Here is a 21,572-nt window from a genome sequence, read left to right as displayed (position 1 = left end):
GATTTTGACCCCTTGGCCCACACAACACTCCCATCCTGTTTTTTGCCTCTGTTGTCCCCAGAATTTTGTTGTTTCATTCATCCATTAGCCCCCATACAGTAGGGGCTACTAGTTAACCAGGTGGGCTTTAGGGCCCATGGTAATTGAATGAGACAAATAGACAGGAGCTTCTGGACCAATTGGTATTTGGGGACACTAGCACCTTGTGCCAGCTGGACTGCTGCAGCAGCCCTAACAGAGTTCCCTGCACCCTCTACACACTGCAACAATCTGGCAATGAGCGCTGCTGCCTGCTGTGACCTGCTGCCATCTGCAACAGCATATGGCCCCAAGGCTGTGCACCTGCCAGACCTGGGTGGGGACTGCATGGACATAGCAGAGGCATTTTCACCTCTGGGACAGCAGCCAGTAGACTATGGCTGCACAGTTGGTCCTTGTGCAGCACTACTGCCATGTGTGCCACCACCCTGCCATTTGGGCAGCTACTGCCTGAAAGATAACAGTGTGATGACCTGCTTTAAACTGTCATCTTGGCCCCAAGTGGTCTCAGGTGCCAGCCCTGAGCAGGCATCTCTGCCTGGGTCCTGCTTTTTGCCTCATTAGCAGAAATTCTGGCATTCCCTATTTAAAAACTGCAAAATCTCTGATAAAAAAATCCCAAATTTACTCTTTACAATACCCCAAAATCCATACGTATATATATACACACACATACAGAGAAAGAGAGAGAACGATCAGGTGGGCAATGTTTTATTGATATATTTACAATTCTAAATCAATTTGGAAGCCTATTAGTGTCTCTATCATCATAATAAAATAACTTCTAAATATCTATATGTTTTGATGTTTGCTTTTGATTTTCTTATGATAGATCAATTAGAGCTCCCCCTGACCCCTTCACTAACTAGGATGCGGGGACAGCTTCCCCTGCAGCCAAAGTTCCTACCAGCAGGTCTCATCCTGTCTGGCAGTTGGGCATGATGGGTGCATGATGGGGAGCTGCGCATCCCAGTCCTGTGCAAAGGCATGCAAGCGGGCCATGCTGGACTGGGTCCCACTACGCATTTTGTGGAGGGGCTCAAATGTGGGCCACCACATGCCTGCCCCCTAGGACTGTGTGAAATTTTGCTCTGTGTTTCATTTCAAAGCTGTTTTGATGCATTTCGAGCTTGAAGCAGCGAAATCAAAATGAAACAAAAGCCTTAGAAATAGCTTTGAAATGAAAAAAAGGGCACTTTAAACGTTTCAAAAATTTTGAAATATTTTGAATTTCAAAGCCAGGTGTACTTGGCTTTAGCGCTGGTCCCAGCCAGCAGCAGCAGCCTCCTGTCATCCGGCAGGCAGATCAGGGCCTGCCCCCATGCCTGGGAGGGCTGGTACTGCTGCCTGGGGCCAGCAGCAGCACCGATCTTCCTGGTGCTGGGTTCAGGCTGTGTCCAGCCCTGTCCCAGGTGGGAGGAGCAGCCTCCTGTGATCTGGCAGGCTGGTCGGGGCCCTGTGCACCCTGGGGAGGGCTGCAGGGCTCTGCCAATTCCTCCTGGGGCTGCAGGGAGCCCTAATCTACCTGCCAGATCACTGTTGGCTGGTGCTGCTGGCTGGGACTGGCGCTAGATACAACCTGTGCCAGGAAGACTGGTGCTGCCACTGCCCTCAGCTGGCAGTGCCAGCCTTCTGTCATGTATCAGGCAAATTGGGGGCTCACCCACGCCCCCAGGAGGGCTGCACGGGCTTTGCCAGACTCCTCCCAGGAGTGTGGGCCCTTGATCTGCCTGTCAGATGACAGGAGGCTGGTGCTGCTGCCTGGGGCCAGCAGCAGACCACTCTTCCTGGCTCTGGGTGGGTGAAACATCTAAACAGCATCAAAACAGCAAAACAGTTTTGATGAACCAAAATGGAACAGTGCTTTCAAAATGAAACAAAAGTTGAAATTAAACACTGTTCCATTGAAACGCTGAAATGAAAGTCAAAGTGGAACAATGCTGTTTTGCACAGCCCTACTGCCCCCCCAACCTGCCACCCACACACCAGCAGTAGCGGCCAGCACAGCTGTGCCCCGGCTGCTGGCACAGCCAGTGGCAATGAGGCTCTGTGTGACCTGAACTCTGTACACACTGAAGAGACCCAGCCCAGCCTGCTAGTGCACAGCTTTGAACAGGAGCATGAAACCATGCACTAGTGGGCCAGGCCACTGGGGCCGTGGATGGTGCAGGGGAGGTGGGGCAGGAGTGTGGCGTCCTCTGCTCAAGCTCCTCCACAAACCCACCCACAGACCACACATCCCCCCCGCCACTCCTTACACCCACCCACGTCCATAACTCCCACCCCCATGTCTCTACTTACCCATGACAGCACCTGGGCCAGAAACCAGAGCATCTCTCTGGAGGGCCGGCTCCCGGGTTGCCTCAGGGCAAGGTCAGGGACCATGGCCTGCCCTGCTTTTTCTCCCCCCATTTTTTATTTTCATACCTGGATATCCAGGTATCAAATTTTGAGCCCACGCTGCAAATATGCAGCATGGGGAATGGGTTTTTTTCCCATCATGCCTCTTGCCACATCTCAAACTGCTTTGAGATGCACAAGAGGAACGTGCAGGCTCATCTGGATGCGCCCTATGAGCCCTAGTACTGTATGTAAGCCATTTGTGCTAGGCTAAAGGAGAGCAGCATTATTCCCTACATAACTGTACATATGTTTTTTTTTATATGCATACCTGAACAGACATGAGACTTAAATGTATCGTTACTGCAATACTTTAAAACAAAACGAGAGATGGCATTAACAAATTACAGCCAAATGCCTGCCCACATCAGAAAGAATAATTTAAATGATTCATACATTTTGCTAGATTCTAAATCAACTGTAACAACCAAGGAAAAAGACTTGGCTACCATTATATCATGTTTAATTAAGATATCTGTGGGCATATCTACATGAGGCATTTACTACAGAGCTGCCTAATTAGCTCTGCAGTAAAGGTCTCTGCATCTGAATGTGCTCCTCTATTACGATGCACAAAACAAACTCCAGAGCAGGCTAGTTTCATAGTAGCTAGGGTCAGGAGGGACCTGAACAGATCATCTAGCCTGACCCCCTGCCACCGGCAGGAATGAATGCTGGGTTCACAAGACCTCAGACAGGTGATCATCCAACCTCCTCTTGAATTTGCCCAAGGTAGGGGCGAGGACCACTTCCCTGGGAAGTTGGTTCCAGATTTTGGCCACCCTAACTGTAAAATATTGTCTTCTGATCTCTAACCTAAACCTATTCTCCATCAGCCTATGACCATTGTTCCTTGTCACCCCAGGTGGTGCTGGGGAGAAAAGGGCTCTACCTATTTGCTGTTGATCTCCCCTGATGAGTTTGTAGGCAGCCACCAGGTCCCCCCTCAGCCTCCTCTTGCTGAAGCTGAACAGGTTCAGGTCCTTCAGTCTCTCCTCGTAGGGCCTGTCCTGCTGCCCTCTCACCAAGCGGGTGGCCCTCCTCTGTACCCTCTCCAGGCTGGCCACATCCCTTTTGAAGTGCGGCGCCCAGTACTAGACGCAGTACTCCAACTGCAGCCTCACCGAAGTCGCATAGAGGGGGAGTATCACTTCTCTGGACCAGCTTGAGATGCACCTTTGGATGCATGACAAGGTATGGCTGGCCTTGCTGGCTGCGGTCTGGCATTGGCGGCTCATGTTCATCTTGGAGTCAATAATGACTCCAAGATCCCTTTCTGCCTCTGTGCTGTCAAGAAGGGAACTCCCCAGCCTGTATGTATGCTGTAGATTCCTTCTCCAAAGGTGCAGCACCCTGCATTTGTCTACGTTGAACCCCATCCTATTCTCATCTGCCCACTTTTGTAGTCTGCCTAAATCTATTTGCAGCCTCTCTCTCCCTTCAAGTGTGTCCACCTTGCCCCACATCTTAGTGTCATCAGCAAATTTGGACAGCATGCTTTTCACCCCCCCATCCAAGTCGCTGATGAAGATGTTAAACAGTGCGGGCCTGAGGACCGAGCCTGGGGTACCCCACTGCTCACATCCCACCAGGCTGTGTACAACCCGTCCACCACTACTCTCTGGGTGCGCCCCATCAGCCAATTTTTTACCCATCCAACTGTGCAGGCAAAAACAAGTTCTTGTTAAATACAAGAACTTGCCAACTTCAGTTTTCATGCATACCAGCACATGTGTAGACACTTCCCAGCTCACTCAGACACAAGGTTGATTCAGTGTGGGGGCTGCCTGCCAAATAGCCCCATGCTGAAGAACCCTCATGCCTCAGACAACCCGTTCAAAGCACACTGAGTCTGGTCGGAGCAGCCCTGGACTGCTGTCAGCCTGGGCTGCTGCTCTGACTGGGCTGGGTGTGCTACAGATGAATAAATTCTGGAGCAATATACTCTGGAGTTTCTTGCTACTGGACACATGTTCAAACAGCATGTTTGGGAACAAAACACTCCCGAGCAATAAGCTCAGGTGTCTATTCTTGCACATTAATTGTACATTTAGACACACCCTGTTTAATGTACACGAGTACTCAGTAAAGCACAGAAAAAAATCACAGATTAATGGATTTTTAAGTCCAGAAGAGATCATGAGTAATTATTTTGATATCCTCCCTAATAGAAAATTGAGCTTTTTCTAATGATATCTATTTCAAACTCAGCAATTCGTGGTTAATCAACATTGTGTCTTTGGAAACAACCAAAGTAGACTTAGGTCCTGATCTAAATTGATCACTGAGGTATGAAATGATCAACTGTCTTAGCTGCAAATTTGGGAGCCGTGTTTGGGTGTCCCTACATACCCCCTAAAATGGAACTTTTATCTTGAAATTAATACATTTGTTCCATATCAGATGGTGTCCTGCTGCCCCTCCAATAGGATGCAACACAATCCTAGCCAGTGCTGCAGGAATTCAATTACAGGTTTTCCTAGCCCCAGCATTACCTAACCCCAGCACTCTTTCCTACCTGGAGCAGGGGGGTGGACCCAATGAACTACCAGGTCCCTTCCGACTCTAGACATCTTTATGCAGTACATGCATTCCTGGAAAACTGAACATAAATTTAATTTGCATAAAGGGAAGAGCCGCACCCCTCAGCTCCACACCCACTGACAGTTCTCTCTGCTTTGCTTCCTGCTGTAGCCCCAGGAGTGGCCAATGCCACTTGCCTGCAGCTGCTGGGCTGCACCATTTCCCCTCCCCCCCCCCCCGCCTCTTCCCCTACAGACTTACCTCACATAGAATGAATTTTGGGTGTAAAAAGGGTAACTGCATAAGAGCAAATTCACATATACAGAAGCTGCTTATAGTGAGGTAAACCTACTTTTGATTCAGGGGACAGCTGCAAGTTACCTCCTGAATTAGACTGGACTGAAATGTACTGGTAGCAGCATAGCCATGTTTAAACAGTTCTGTGTACAGGCTAATTAGCTCTGGCTCTAGCTCACTGGCTTGCATCTATACGTGCGCATTACTGCAGAGCTGACTAATTAGTAAGCCTGTGCGAGTCGGCAGTTATCCGATCCGGCTTCAGATCCTGCTGCTTTGGATGGCAGCGATCCGATCCAGAGCTCCGGACTGGGTTTCTGCCTCAATCTGGCCAAAGCAGCTCCGAAGCTTCAGAGCCGCCTTGGAGATCTGGCCATAGGGTATAATGGGGGAATCAATGAAATAAATGTAACTTTGTTGTTTTTTGTCCGATTTGGATGAAATTTGCAGGATTGGTAGCCTCTGCTGAGAGCATGGAACCTGCCAAGCTTCAAGAAGATTGGTGCAGGGTTGTGGGGGGAACTGTACCCCAAGTTATTGAAAGCCAAACATGTCACAGCTGTGTGTTACACCACAGGGGGGTGAAAACTGCAGAGGTGGTGGCCCCTGGTGAGGCCACAGAGCCTGCCAAGTTTCAAGAAGATCGGTGCAGGGGTTTTTGGGGGGACTGTACCCCAAATTCTTGAAAACAAAACTCCTGTCACAACTATGTGTTATACCACAGGGGGTTCAAAACTGCAGGAGTGGTAGCTCTTACTGAGGCCACAAAGCCTAAAAAGTTTCAAGACGATTGGTGAATGGGTTTGGGGGGAGCTGCACCTCAAGCTGCGGACAAGAAAAACTCATGACATGGGTGACACTGTGTGTGTTAAGGCGCAGCGGGGTGACAGCTTCAGGGATGGTGGCCCCTGCTGAGGCCATGACGCCTGCCAGCTGTTGAGGAAATCGGTGCAGGGGGGGTTCTGGGGCCCTGCACCCCTAGCTGCTCACAGACAAAACTCGTGCCATGGGTGTTTGTGGGACTGACTGTGTCTGTCTTGGGGCAGTTGATTGTCTGTATTGATTCTTTCCTCTCCTTAGCCTGGTTTTGTAGGTGCTAATTGATGGCAATTAACTGGCTACATTAGCTAGGTCCTGTGTATTGAGCTGGTCCCTGAGTGAATCATTGATTGGTAACTGATAACACAGTAGCTTAACAGCCAGGCCTCCAGTAGCGTCTCCCACGCCCCAAGACAGACACAGTCAGTCCCACAAGCACCCATGTCACAAGTTTTGCCTGTCAGCAGCTAGGGGTGCAGGGCCCCAGAGCCCCCCTGCACCGATCTCCTTGACAGCTGGCAGGCATCGTGGCCACAGCAGGGGCCACCATCCCTGCAGCTGTCACTCCGCTGCGCCGACACATGCAGTGTCACCCATGGAACGAGTTTTACTTGTCCACAGCTTGAGGGGCAGATCCCCCCAAACCCTTCCACCGATCTTCTTGAAACTTGGCAAGTTTTGTGGCCTCAGCATAGGATACCACCCCTGCAGTTTTCACCCCCCCTATGTAGTAACACCTAGATGTGACATGAGTTTTGCTTTCAAGAATTTGGGGTGCTGTTCCTCCCAAACCCCTGCATCAATCTTCTTGAAACTTGGCAGGATTCATGCGCTCTCCAGAGTCCACCATCTCTGAAAATTTCATCCAAATCGAACAGAAAACAACAAAGTTATAGATATTTTATTGTTTCCCCATTATACCCTATGGCCGGATCTCCGAGGCAGCTCCGAACCACTTCGGGAAGCCTAATGAGGCCAGCGCTTTGACCTGGACATGCTGCTTTGGACCCCAAAGCATCCGAAGCTTCTCTGGATCCGAAGCTCTGTCTGAAGCCTCACACAGCCCTACTAATTAGTTCCACAGTAAAGTGTCACCATCTAAACGTGGGGCCATATTAGGAGGCAGTAAACTAATTAACTCAGAGTAGTTACATGTGGTGAAATACATATGTAGGTGGTGATGGGGATGGCTGGGGTACAAGGGTGTTACAAAGTGGGGGCTGCCTGCTGGTTAGTTGCACATGTAGATGCAGCCAGTGTTGCAGTATTGTACAATGGCTTATTTATTAACTGGAACTGTAAATGATGTGATGTAAACTACTTCTGGTTCGAGAGTTGTGGAGAGCACCTGGAACCATGTCCTGGAGCTTGTTCCTTGAAAGTAATTTTCTTTATTAAATCAGTCTATATATGTGACTTTATCATTTCTCTGAGTTGGTTAAAATCTGCCCTTCTAAAAACCCATTATCCTTGTTCTGCTGACCTCACACCTTTCCTTTCTTAAAATCATGAATTTTCTTATATCATGTTTGTTTGATTTCTCTTCATCCAGGTACACTTAGAGAGCAGTACCATCTCCTTTCCCCCAGTCCTGTCCTTCCAAAACAAGCTATACCTCTTATTGTTGATATTCCAAGGCATGGGAATTTTCCAACAAAGTTTCTGTAATGTCAATTAAATTATAGTTTTCTTTACATATAGTGGCTGCATCCACATGAGTGAGCATGTGCCTGCTGTGGCATCTCAGAGCAATCTGAGATGCCACAAGAGGGACAGCATGAAAGAAAAAAATGTTCCCAGCATGGACTTAAAGTCTGATATTGGGAAATCCCAGTACCAAGAGAAACTATGCCAGAAAAAAAGCAGTGCAGGGTGCACTCCCAGAGCATGCCCCAAAGAAACTGAAGGCTGGATCCTCCAAAAATACTCTAGCATCCGGCCAGAGCATCTCTATGACTGCCACATGCCCCTGCTGTTCCAGCATGCTGCCTTTAGCGTGCTGTAGGAAATAAAAGTGGGACATGGCTGGCAGAAGTGGCTGAGGCCCAGACTCTGTCCCTAGTAAGCAGGGACTGTGTGGAAAGGGTGTGTCCCCTACTCACCCTCCCCAGGCACAAATTCCCCACCTGCAGCAGCAGCAGGCAGCAGTGGGTCCTCATATTACTCATGGGCAACTACTGGGAGAGACCCCCAAGCAGTGCATGGTGCTGCCTGAGACCCAAGGGCTCTGTGTGGTGCATGGAGCTGGCCTACCTCTCTGGCACACACCTTCCAGCAGGACCAGGCTGGCTCCTGATGCCACCTGGAGCTCCCAGCACAGCAGGCAGGATTCAGCCTGGCTTGATGCTGTGCAGCTTCTGCTTGCAGTGCCAGAAGCCCTGGGAGGCAGCAGGAGCTGCCCTGGCCCTGTTTGAAGACACACACTAGAAGGCCAGGCCAGCTCTGCATCATGTTTAGTCCCCATGTCTCGGGACACCCAGGGGTCAAAAAAATCTGTGGGAAAAAAAAAACAGGAGCAGCGCACACATGGACAGTGCACCCTTGTAGTGTGGAGAATGTCAGATGGTGTGGTATGTGGCTCTGCAAATGTGTTTGCAGTGCCACATCCCATACAGCCACACTCGTCTGTGGCTGGTGGGTTTTTCTTCACCATCTCTCATAAGCTGTGTCCACATGAGAGTGGATGTTTGGTTCCCCGAGGATGACTAGCAGTGGGACACTGTGCTACTGCTAGTTGTCCCTAAGGAAAGCCTGTGGCATATGCCCTCTGGCTTTGGCCAGCCAGCCTCCTATTTTGAATGGTGCATGGTTTTCCCACATGTGCCACTCCAGGGTTTTATTCATAGACATTAGGGCTGGAAGGCACCTCATGAGATCATCAGGTACAGCCCCCTGCCCAAGGGGCAGGAAGTCAGCTGGGGTCAGATCACTCCAGCAAGATAAGCATCCAAGTGTTTCTTAAAGGTATCCATAATAGGTGCTTGCACCACTTCCAGTGGGAGTCAGTTCCGGACTTTGGAGACTAGGACAGTAACAAAGTTTTTCCTTATGTCCAGCCTAAACAGTCTTCCAGCAGTTTCTGACCATTAGACCTTGTCTTCCCTTGGGGTGCCCAGGTAAACAGACATTCTCCCAGTTCCTGATGCACACCCCTTATATACTTAGAGGCTGCCACGAAGTCACCCCTGAGGCTTCACTTCTCCAGGTTGAAGAGTACCATGCCTCTCAGCCTCTCCTCATAAGGCCTGTTCTCTTGACCTCTAATCATGCGTGTGGTTCTCCTCTGGACTCTCTCAAGCTTCTCCACATCCATTCTAAAGTGTGGAGCCCAGAATTGGATGCAGTACTACAGCTGCAGCCTCACCAAGGCCAAGTAAAGTGGGAGGATGACTTCTTGGGTCCTGCCTGAGATGCATCAGTAGATGCAAGCCAGCGTTTTATTTGCTTTGTTGGCTGTGGCATCACATTAGTAGCTCATGTTTATCTTGTGGTCAATCATGATCCCAAGTCTCTTTTGGTCTTCGTGCTAGTGAGCGTAGCACTGCTGAGCTTGTGTGGTTTTTGGTATGGTTTAAGACAAACAAACAAACAAAAAATGCCCTGCACTGCTCCCTTGCTGTGCAGAGAATAGCTGAAAGTGCAGTATGTGGCACCGCAGACATGTCTGTGGTGCCACATACTTCATGGCCATGCTTGTCTGGACATAGCCATAAGGACTTTGTTTAAAAGTCTTCCTTCCCAGATTAGTCACGTGATGCCCAAAGATGCTCTTTCCAATCTCCATCAGATAGAACCTACCTTTGAAAACAATAAATCAGATTCTCTAGGACATCAGTCCAATGTCAAAGAACCCAAAATCGGATAAGCAAGAAGGAAGGATTAGTGATTTTAGGGATGGATGAGTTTCAGCAGGGCTGTTCAACTTAGTTGATCCTACAGGCAGAATCTGGACCACCTCTGATGTTCCTGTGAGCATGGTTGCTCGATCCACTACATTAGTGGGGCTCTGGCACCCAAGGGATGAATGTCATTGCCCTCCAAGTGCCCCTGCCCTGACTTGAGTCACCAGTGGTGACTGAAGACTTCAAATTCAGCAGAATGCAAAGGGGTGTGTGGCAAGCAGCATTGGCATTCACCCCTTGAGTTCCAGAGCTGCGGCCCACAAGCTTGTCAGTGCAGTAGCTCTGGCAGCTGCACTGACAAGCTTGTGGGCCACAATTTAATTGCTGACAGGCCACAAGTGTTCCTCAGAGCACCAATTGGACAGATCTAAACTCCAGAAATCTTTCGGTGACATCCTTAATTCAAGCTCCAAAGCATCCTTAATTCAAGCTCCAAAGCATGCAGTACACCTCACTGGATTCCAGGTCAGAATGGCAAATAGGTGCATCTATCTCCCTCTAAAGGGAAAAGGAAAGAAATTAAGAAACCTGACAAACAATGCTGCAAATTGTATCATGTTTGTTAGGAGTCCACTATCCTTTCCCATCTCTCAAAGGGGACAGGTTGACTACAATAGCCAGGATTATAATTGTCATTTTCCAATGTCTTGCTTTACACAGGAAATTCACACATACCTTGAGAGGCATTTGGTTGCTTCTTTCAATTCGACTGCTCTGCAGACTTAGCCCTTTTTCTTTCCTCCTCCTTTTCATCATCTCTCTGTGTTCTTTCTGCTTGTTCTGTACTTCAATCAACACTGTGATGAAGGAGTTTTTCACCTCTTTCTCAAACTCCAGCTCATCTCGCCGGGCCAGCTGCTGCACCAGCTCCTCTGAATAGTCACGTATAGCACCCTCAACACGATCCAGGAGCTCTGACAGCTCAGAAAATGACATTTCTTCCAAACCTTTCATGATCAGAAGAGATGCACATATATTAAAAAACAGAAGTGCAAACAGATGATAATGGGCAAATATTTTGCAGCTTGTAAATGTACTGCCAGCAAATATCAAATAGGCCACTGCTGCTGAAATTAGTATTTTGCTTCATAAATATTTTCAAGAAGTTTTCCTGAGATCTAATCTAAATCTGTTTTGCTACAACTTAAAACCATTGCTTTGTGTCCTGCCTTTTGCAGGAAGGGAAATAAGTTGTTCTCCCTTTTCTTGAATATTTTAAAATTGCTATTACAAGTCCACCCCTTCAATCTCCTTTTCTTCAAGACTAACATACCTACCTCTCTCATCCTTCCCTGATGTAGTTTACCTTCTTATTTCTATATAATTTTTGCTACCATCCTCTGGATCCTCTCCAACTTTTCTCCATAATATTCTAGATGAAGTCTAACAAGAATTTTGAGTGGTGCTGAGCTCAGTATTCTGGAAAGGCTTAGTAGACTGTTGGGTGGCTTTCTGTGTTAATGGAATTTTCTGTTAATAAACTTAATTTTGCATTTGGGGCATTCTTCAATGGCTTGTAATAATAGCTTAAAAATTACAATATGCTATACATAATAAGATACAATATGAAGCAACACAAGTTTGCTGGAATGTAGAACCTAATTCACATTCACTATCTCAATTTCTGAAAACTGGTATGGAATTTTTCCCTGTCATCTGAAAAACACCATGCCTACCATCTGTGGAGGAGCTTTACACTGGGTGCATCTACACATGAAATAAATGTGCCTGAATTTTTTGCATAGAAAATTCAGGTGCACTAAACTGCACCTGGACATGAATCTGAACATTCACAGCAAATTTACTCCAACCAGAGGCAATTCATTCCAGGGCTGCTCTTGCCCATCTCTACTCCCCTGTAGTAGTGAGGGGGAGCTCCAGCCTCCCCCGGATGCCATCCCTGGGCTAGTAGGGCACACATGGCTCAGGCCTGGGCTTCAGGGTGTGGGGGGAAACTTTTCTGGCTCCATAGCACCTCCCTTGCAGCTGTGGGGAAATTGGGGCTGGTTCCAAGCCTTGGAAAGTGAGGGAAGCTGTCTCTGTTCTTGGGCCATCTCCCTCACAGCTGTGAGGAGATTGGGGATAGCCAAGCTATTTAGGGTCTCTGTGTGTCCAACTCTAATGAGCAAATTACCCTGTGTGAACCTGGCATCACTGCTTTCAGTTCAGAGACTACTGCACGCACAGAGCTAAGCAAGGTCTCACTGCATGGCTCTGCCTTGTATAATAGAATAAAAATGTTCCATAATCATTTCTCAAGTGTCACAGTTCCCCTGTGAAGGAGGTAAATATCTTTTGGGGGGGTACTTATATTGGAGTTCAGAACTAGTTTTTTTAATCAGTTGAAACAAAAGTTTTGTTGATTTTTTTTTCATTTCTTGTTTACTATAGTAAGCTCTCACAACTCATAACCAAGCTTAAGAGTTAAAAACACCATACTAAAGAAAGATATGATACAGATAAAACAGGGCCTTAAGAGAGGGCTTAAGTTATCTTCATTGTAAGCACCCCTGCCAACCTCAATAATTAAAAAAATTCCAGAACCCAAACTGAAACATCTAATGGCCCTTACCATACATTCTTACCTTCATAGGACCAATTGTTGTTAAAGGTCTGTGTCAAATTCTGCATTTCCTGCAAAAGAACTGAATCGGCCTGAGATGAAGTTTCTCCTCCATCATCCTCCTCCAAGATCTCTTCTTCCTCTTCAGGGTCTGGGGAGTTTTGCATCATCTCCTCAATTTCTTCAATTACCTGTTAAAAATAATTAATATTGGTCACTGAATTGTATTGACACAAATGATGATTGGACTATATATTAAGAAACCATTCCTCATATTGAATATACATCATGCTTTTAGAACAAAATCTGAAATCTTCTTTACATACTTATTTAACAGCATTTTAATTTCAGATATTACTACATAAAGCCTAAAGTAAGTCCAATAGACACCAACATAATTAGTTATTCAGGAAAAAATATATCATCCAATATAAAAGCAAAGTACATAGACTCCCATTCATTCTGTATTCTAGGGAGGAGATACCAATTTGGGGTCTGACAGCATGTGAAAACCTTAGTCTAGTTTTATGTGTGTTTGCAGTACAAGAAGACAGACATGGAATATGAGACACCCATATTATAGAACGAGGATTTGTTTGAAGGGCTGCACTGCTTGCCAAGTGAACCTAAATACAGATAAATAAAAAAGTGCTTCCCGCTATTTATCCATGTAGAAAAGAGACTTTTGCTTTTCACTATAGGCTTAATGCAAAATTAGCAAAAAACAGAAAAAATGACAAGTAATACAAAAAATCCAGGAATTTACAGAATGGGTAAGCTCCACAGTATCGTGGATAAAATAAAGGCTGGTTGCATATATGCATAGATATATGCATATTAATAAAGTTAATAAATAAAACACATCAATAAAGTTAGCAAGTAAGAATACTTTAAATGGTTGAGTAGAGAAATTTTGACCCAATTCACAAATGCATGATTTTCAGAAAATTGGATGACTCCTTGGGATTCTGGCAGCTGAAACTCATAGAAAAAAATGTATACTATATATATTTCATGCTCCCTTTGGAAGGTACAGATTTCTGCATCTGCGTTACATTGGTTCTGCTCCTAAGGTATATCATAAAACTGTACATGTGATTTATGAATATGTTCCTGGAATTATCATTTAGGGCTATACCAAAAGAAATGATGCCAGGCTTTAAAAGTGTTAGAAGCTACTACAGCTTCAACTTTGAAACTGAATAGAGTGAAGTATGCGCTGGGTGTCATTACTGACTTTTATAAGGGATATCATCTCTGCAGAAGGAGTGAAACCTGACCTGTCCACCTCATGCCAAGGGGGAAGAAACTGGTTTCTTCCAGGATGGCTGACTTGTTGGAGAGGGCTTTAAACTAAGTGTGTTGAGGGATGTGCGTGCAGATGGGAATGCAAGCCAGGGGGACAGCCAAGCAGGAAGGATGTAGAGAGGGTGGTCAAGGAGGTGTCAAGAGGCCAGAACAACACCGGGGCAATGGGGAACTGGGGACTACCAATGGGGGACCTAAGTGTCTATACACAAATCCTAGGAATATGGGGAATAACTAGGAGGAACTGGCACTCTTGCTAGCAGATAGGGAATATGACCTTGTCAGAATAACAGAGACCTGGTGGGATGCCATGCATGACAGGGGTTTTTGACTGCCCTGGAGATGGTGCCCTGTTACAGAAGACTTTTCTGTTGGTAAGGAGATTACTGAGGGGAAGACAGTGAACAGGTAGACATGCAGCAAGTATGGCACCATGGCAGCAAAAACTGTGCATTTGGAAAGCTCTGTAATAACTTTGGTAAAATAAATAATTTTGCCAAGTACTGCAGATCCCAGGCATAAATATCTTAAGTTTATACAGTTGTGAGTATACTAAAGAAGTTTTATGTAGATATGGTGGAATCAACCAAAATTGATGAGAGAGACTGGATTTTGCCAGTGGAAGTGGAAGGAACAATGTTTTCAGTTAAATTGGACACTGGGGCTCAGGTTACTATTTTGCTAGAATATAAATATAGAAAATTTAAATCTGAGACTAAAAGTGAGTCTACTATATATCAATATAACTGGCTATCCAGGAACAAATATACCAGGAAAGGGAAATCCATTGCTGGCATACAATATAGAGAATATGCACTCCAATTTATTGTGGTTCCTTGGGAAGTAATGCCAATTTGGGGTCTGGCAGCTTATGAGAAACTCAGTCTACCCAAGTGTGTGCCTGCAGTACTCATGCCTCCTGCTGATCCTTTAGGTTATCATCAGAAATCTGAACAATCTTCTCAGGAAGAAACCACTTTCCAGAACACAAGAAGCAACCATGTCCTTATGAGAAGAAATATACTTACAGATACAAATGCAAATACTATTATTTAAAAAGAGAAAATTAACCAAGCAGGCTGTAGGTGATTAACTTTGTGTCATATCCAGAAGTACAGTTGGCCAAAAGTGCAAGTGAAGGAGAACTCATAAAAAAGCAACTGTGTTGGTAGTATATAGGGTATAGCTCAGGTCACCTTTGATGGGTGGCCCACCACTTGCACCATCTTGGAACCAAAAGCCTGCCCCTGTTCCTCTTATATGGTATGTGATATCAGAAACCCCACCCCCAATCCCCTGTCACATGGTGCATGACAACAGAAATCCCACCCCCTAGGCTGCCTTTTTTGTAGCCATTTTTACTGTCATGTTGGCCCCAGAAACCCCTGCGCCCATCACATGGTGCATAACACACCCATCACATGGCCAATGACATCAGAAGAGTCACCCATCAGGCCCCAAAGCCCAAGCCTCATGCTGCAGGGCCCACCCTAGACCACAAGGCACAGGCAAAACCTATCAGGTAGTGGGGGATTATGACCCCTCTAACAACCTATCCCACCATGCTTGACCAGTCAATGGGGGGTTTCAAAGTCCTTGGGCCTCTCGGAAAAAGGTTCTGAACCAACCAGAGTGAGTAGAAGGGTGGGGCCTAGACTACAAGCACCCAGTCTGTCTGTTTTCCAAAGTGGACCATGCATTTTTCCGCTAAGGCAGAAAGAGACAGATATGGATTCTTACACTATGCCAGTAAGTGTAAGTTCACCACCAAAACTTGTCAGATGCCTGCAAAGAAAGCATTACCATAGTAATAGTTTTGAGGAGGAGGGGGAGATTCAAAGAGAACAGCCCCCTAGCCCACCTGCCTGAGACACCGGAACTGGGTCACGAAGCCCATGTGAATATGCAGCAGTAGGCCTGTGAGCCAGAGGCCCAGGCTCCTGGAGCAGATGTTGAGTATTTAGGAGAGGAGGGGTGCCTCATGCTGGACCCTGTGTGGGAAGGTGTCAAGAAGGGAGCAGAGATGATGGTAAGAGGCTTCGAGCATGGTGGGGGATCGGGTGGGGGGGCACTTAGGATTTGGTGGAGGGTGGGGTTTGGGACCATGGTAGGGTAGGAGTTAGCTAAGGCTCAAATAAAGAGTGGCTAACTAAGGTTTTTTATTTGAATCCCCTTTGCAGTTAGATGAAGCCTTTTTAATGACTTCAGAAAGCCTACACACCAGCACACCCATTAACTGGACCCTGGAGAAAAGAAGTTGCTTTTTTATGAAGAACAGAGAGAGACTTAATATTTTGGAAGGTAATGATTCTTTGACTCTTAGAGGAAAGTTGGGAAGAGAACTATCAGGTCCTGTTTCATGTCAAGAATGTAAAGGTGTCATGAAAGTTCTTACGCATGTTTTTTTTATGGCATAATGAAATATTGTTTGAGAATGAGGCTTTTTGACAAATGTATGGGATGTGTTTTTGATGAGTGTGATCGAGGTAGTCATTAATGTCTTACCTGATTAGCTGAAGATAGAAACCAGATAATTCAGGAACTTTGCAATGAGTTGCATATGGAAAGTGTTTTAAGTGATGCTATTCCATCAGTATATTCTGTGCATTGTTTACATCTCACAGGGCATGTGTACACATTCATTAATGCACTGTAGTTACTGCACATTACATTTAGTACTTGTAATATGAAGTATATTGGTGTTACTGAACAGTAGTCCTGGCACACACCTTTTTAGTGATGCTACTGTGCAGTAGCCTAATAATACTGTGCAGTAGCATATTAGCGCTGTTTGTGCTGCGATGTACTACTGCACAGTGTTATTAGGCTACTGTGCAGTTACTGTCATGCATAGACATGCCCACAGAGAAACATTTTTAGGTATAGAGCTTTTAAACATGGTGCATTTTGCAGAAAATCCAAATACTGCTCTTCGTGGTTTGATCACTGAGGAAGAAAAGCCTCTAGTGCCCTATACTGAACACTCAGTTTTACACTAGAAGTATAAAAACCTGCTAAGGAGAAGGGTTTAGCAAAAACAATTTTAAATGTATTTTACTGGTGTTACTTCTGTTTTTTGGGGAGGTAGGGTTTTGAGTGGGGGAAGCGGCTGGTGACTCAGCTTTGTGAATGTGTTGTAAAGATAAAAAACATTGACGTAAAACTAAAGCACAACAGCTCTTTTCAGCTAAGCAGTTTTCCATTTGCTTTATCAACTTGGATCTCTAAGTACATTCATATGGGGAGGGGTGAATTAGCTCTGTGAGTGTGTCATAGAGACAAAACCAGCGAGACTTAGCTGTCACTAGGGATTATAAAATCCCTTTTTAGGAGAAGGAAGGTTTAGCAAAAAAAATAGTTAAAGAAAGCAAATAATGTACAAATTTGATGGAAATAAAGACTGTATAAAATACATTCTCATCAGTCTCATCTTTTTTGGGGAGGGGGTGGGATCCTGTCTTGCAGATAAAACCAGCTTATGTAACTAGAGAATCTTAACTTTATTAAAATCATTTTTAATAGTAACTTAAAAAAACCACAGAATTTGCTATATGCATATTTGGGGATAAAGGATTTAACTCTATGAAAACACGTTTTAATTGGAACTTTGCTTTAAAACAGTTTGTTACATATTTATTATTTTTACTTTATGTATATACACACTATTTTACTTACTCTATAACTTGATTTTTATTACAAAGACATCTAGTGGGACAACCATATGCAACTTTACCACAGCAAGGTAAAATTTTATTTAAAAAATGGAGGAGTGATTTGTGACTGTGTTAATGTAAGTACATTAAGTTATACTGTCTGCAACTGTTTTCAAGCAGAACCCCATCTTCTAAAATAGAAAAACAGAACAAAAGTATACCTTCATGTATTCACGCTATAATGAAAGGTCCATTTCCTGAAATAAGCTTTTGAAATGTGGTTTGTGTCTGCGTGCGTACACTTACTTCTTAGGGAGGGGGCTTTGGGTGGGGGTGAATTAGACCTGTGAATATAGCCCTTCAACTTAAGTCTCTTTAAAATTTGTAGTGGTTAAGCTTACCTATACATTTGCGGAAAGTGAATTATTAAGGCTGAGGCATACTTGTTATATTTCTCAAGTGATCACACACAGTGCCCCCAAAGAAGGAATCTCTGCTGCAGGAAATCAGTTCCTAAAAATACCAAAAAGGTGGGAACTGGGTCAGAAGCCTCTAAAAACACTATAAAAATCACAGAAATGCTCAGCCTGAGGATCAGAAGCCCAAGGATCAGAATGCTAGGAGCAGGACGTGGTAAAAAAAAAAAAAAAAAAAAAGAAAAAGAAAAGATAGTACGGTTCCTTAGAGGAAAAAGCACCACCTACCCCTGAGAGAACCATGTGTAAAAATGCAAGCATTCATAGCCCCAAAGCTGGTGATCTGGGGCCTGTAAATGAGAAACGCAGGACTGATTGCTCACATCCTTTTGAGAAACCCAAGAAGAAGGAGATTCTTTATCTGTTTTTGGAAGATCATGAGTATTGTGAAAACAAAAAGGGGGTCTTCGGGGAATGTGGGTGCCCATCTTGTCTTGAAAGATCATGATTATTGTGACTATAAAAAGAGGAGTTTTTTTATAGGAGTTTTGGGGGGTGGTGTTAGCAGGTGTATACATTGCAGAAAGAGTGTGCAGAGTGCTTTGAAAGATCACAATTATTGCTGGAGCAATATGGTCTTGACAGCAGTGGTGGGGGGCATCATAAGGGGGGAGGAGGTGATAAACCCTGGGGTAAGAATGGGGGAGCTAAGCAGCACATGGTTTCTCCCTCTTAAAGACGAGAGTGGAGAAGGCTAAACTCCTGCTGAGAAAAAAAAAGGTCTCCTAGTAACGGTGGTTTAGACTTGCTGGAGAATCCCTTGAATGCTTCCCCTCCTCCTGGCCCTGCAGAGTTAGAGAGTGGGAAGTGGCACATATGATTTAGAAGATCCTTCAGAGGGCCCATTAAATGTGGCCCCTCCTCCCGAACCTGCAGAGTCAGAAAGCTGTGGTGGCAAATATGATTTAGAAGACCTGTTACAGGGCTCCTCAAATACCACCACTCCTTCTGAGCCTGCAGAGGATGTTTCACTGGGCATACATATGGTGCGGGTGAGAAGACAAGAGTTGTCTGTAGTTAAATCTGGAGGCACAAGATATACAGAGGAGTTCCATTTTCTGAATCTGGAGCTTGTTCCATTACAAGTGGTGCAAGAAACCATAAGCAGAGGGGTAGAACATATTGTAGCAGAACTACACCAGAGATTCACACCTGATGAGTATGCCTAGTTATGTATTCAGGCAGATAGTATGAGGAACTGTTTATATTCTTGAGCAATTAATTTACAATAGATGTCCACTGACCTGTTTATAGAGTAGATCATTAACCTGCTACAAAGCCAGAGAGTACTACTGTTTGATTTGGCATTTCAGCTGATTGTGTCCATTATAAGAGGTATGGGCAGTGGGGATTGTAGAGTTATAAACTCTATCCCCTATTCCCAGATCATTGCTAAAAAAGGGGAAGTATTTAATCAACCTGAATACCTTTACTAACCTGTGTTTTGCAGGTAGCCTGCTGGTTCTCACAACATGGAGAGGAGCCACATATGCTAAACTGCTAGATGGTGCCAAACTGCTCTATGAGAAGCTGGGGTGGTCAGCTCAAAAAATTATCCTCAACAAAGGTAGCCTTGTTTAAAAATATTGTACAGGTTAACATTCGTATAGCAATGCATAAAGTAAAAAGGGTTGAAGTATATTTAAAACGTGATACACCTAGATACCCTGACACCTGTTTTATTTTGCTGTATAACAAACATTATTATGTTTTTTTGGATGTGAAAAAGATGTTTGGCATGAGAAATTATTGCAATCTTTGTCAGATGTAGCCATAGCCATGTGCGCAGGTTCCAATGTCACCTTTGCCTGAGCCCAAACTGCACAGACAATGTGGATGGGGCACGGAGGTGCCCTAACTGTAAACTGGTCCATTGTTCCAAAGAGTGCTTAGAAAGGCATGGGACTCTGGCCTCTGACAAGCAGATTGAATGTCTGATTAAAACTTTTGTGTCACAAGTGTAAATCTTACATGAACAAAAAGCACAAGTGTGAAGGGAGGCAATCAATGTCATGGGAAAATCATAGATGTAAACAAGGATCAGTGTTTTATACATCAGGTTACAAAACCTGAAATAGGCACAAGTTACATTTTTAATGATTCTGAATGTATGCAGGAGACAGGGATGCACTTTCCCAATTACATTTTTGAGATGGATCTAAAGACAGGAGAAAAAATCCCCTTGAAAAGCCACAGCCAGAAAGTAAAAAAAAACCCCAACCTTTCTAAATGTAAGGCCTAAAAGTCAAAAGGCACTTGGGAATTTAAGGGTGAAGAGCGTCTGTCTGAATTTTTATTAAGGCCTTTATCAGTAAAATGTTCCAGGACTACACCATCATACTTCACAATCCCAAAGCCTATGATGGCTACTTTATCATGAGCCAGTTAATGAAAGGAAAAAGTGGGGATGAAACTAATTATCCAAAGCGGCAAACTCATGTATAGGCATGACCAGCCTAGTTATCCATTTAATACATTCTTTAAACATTTTGCCTACGAAACTTAGCAAGATTCCTCAGGCAATGGGGTTTGAAGGATGCAAATGGTATTTCCCACATTTTCAACATGGTGGAAAACCAAAATTATGTGGGACCTATCCTGAAGGCATAGTAATACAGAGTTGAAGGTATGATGTCTGGTGAGAAAGAACAGTTTTTAGGATGGTATTTGGGTAACCATGATAATCCCTTTGACATGCAAAATGAACTGGCCTATTATTGCCAGCAGTATGTAAAAAAAAATTGAAAGAGGCCTGCTGCCACCACAGGAACAAGACTATGAAAATTATACAGTGGGTAGACTAAGTGAAAACAGAGAGTAAACTCAAAGAAGTAAAGCTCTGCATGGATCCTTTCTGATATACCATACTGGAATCCAACTGTATGGCCATGTACAGGCTTATGTTTTTGTAAGTGCAGAACATCTCCCCCCAGACAACTATCACAGACAGAAAAAGAGGTTTTCAACCGCATCTATTCAATGGATAATGTACATCTTGGAGAAGGAAAACATTCAAATTCAGCATGCTTTACAGTGTGGGGAATTTCACGTTTTCAGATGGCTATACCAAAATTGACAGGAAATGTATTGCCTCATACATTTAATGGCTGCTTATGAATTTAATGGCTGCTTTTTCCATGGCTGTGTCACCTGCTATGATGAAAAAGACCCTCTGACAGGGACATCCTGCAGATTTTTGAATTACCAGATGCTGTACCAGTGTGATTATCTTAAGTGAGCGGGGTTTACCGTTAGGACTACTTGATCGCCTGAATGGTAGGCTCTGTTAGAATATGATAGGGAGCTCACAGATTTATTTTTTTTTAAGCAGAACCCAAGCTGCCTTCTCTTCTGATGCTTAGGGGCACTCCTTTTGCAAGGAGAACTAATGCCATCTGTCTTTATTACCAAATTAAACCCAGTGAATAAATACAATATTATGAGTTTATGAGACTTTACCCCTTCATAAACAAAATGAAGGAAGACCCTATCAGGCACTCTAAAATCATTCATGACAATGTTGGACCCCTGTTGAGCTATTTTGGAATTGCCAAGGTGAAACCGCACCCCCCGCAAAACCTTTTTTCCCCCC

At 44.7% G+C, this 21,572-nt stretch overlaps 1 protein-coding gene across 6 annotated transcripts in view; it reads right to left on the bottom strand.

Annotated features, from left to right (window-relative positions):
- FEZ1 (fasciculation and elongation protein zeta 1) overlaps positions 1-21,572 on the bottom strand; it is a 210,337-nt gene that overhangs the window by 83,184 nt on the left and 105,581 nt on the right. For all 6 annotated transcript variants that reach the window (XM_014597850.3, XM_019492449.2, XM_059719843.1 and 3 more), the window contains 2 exons: positions 12,566-12,734; positions 10,656-10,927 (listed from right to left, as the gene is read on the bottom strand). In XM_014597850.3, the coding sequence (XP_014453336.1) occupies positions 10,656-10,927; positions 12,566-12,734 (441 nt within the window). The remainder of the gene's footprint in view (positions 1-10,655; positions 10,928-12,565; positions 12,735-21,572) is intronic.

This window comes from Alligator mississippiensis, chromosome 16 (assembly GCF_030867095.1).
Source record: "Alligator mississippiensis isolate rAllMis1 chromosome 16, rAllMis1, whole genome shotgun sequence".
Classification (NCBI taxonomy): domain Eukaryota; kingdom Metazoa; phylum Chordata; order Crocodylia; family Alligatoridae; genus Alligator; species Alligator mississippiensis.
The sequence above is the reverse complement of the archived record's forward strand: the minus strand, read 5'-3'. Positions and strand labels throughout refer to the sequence as shown.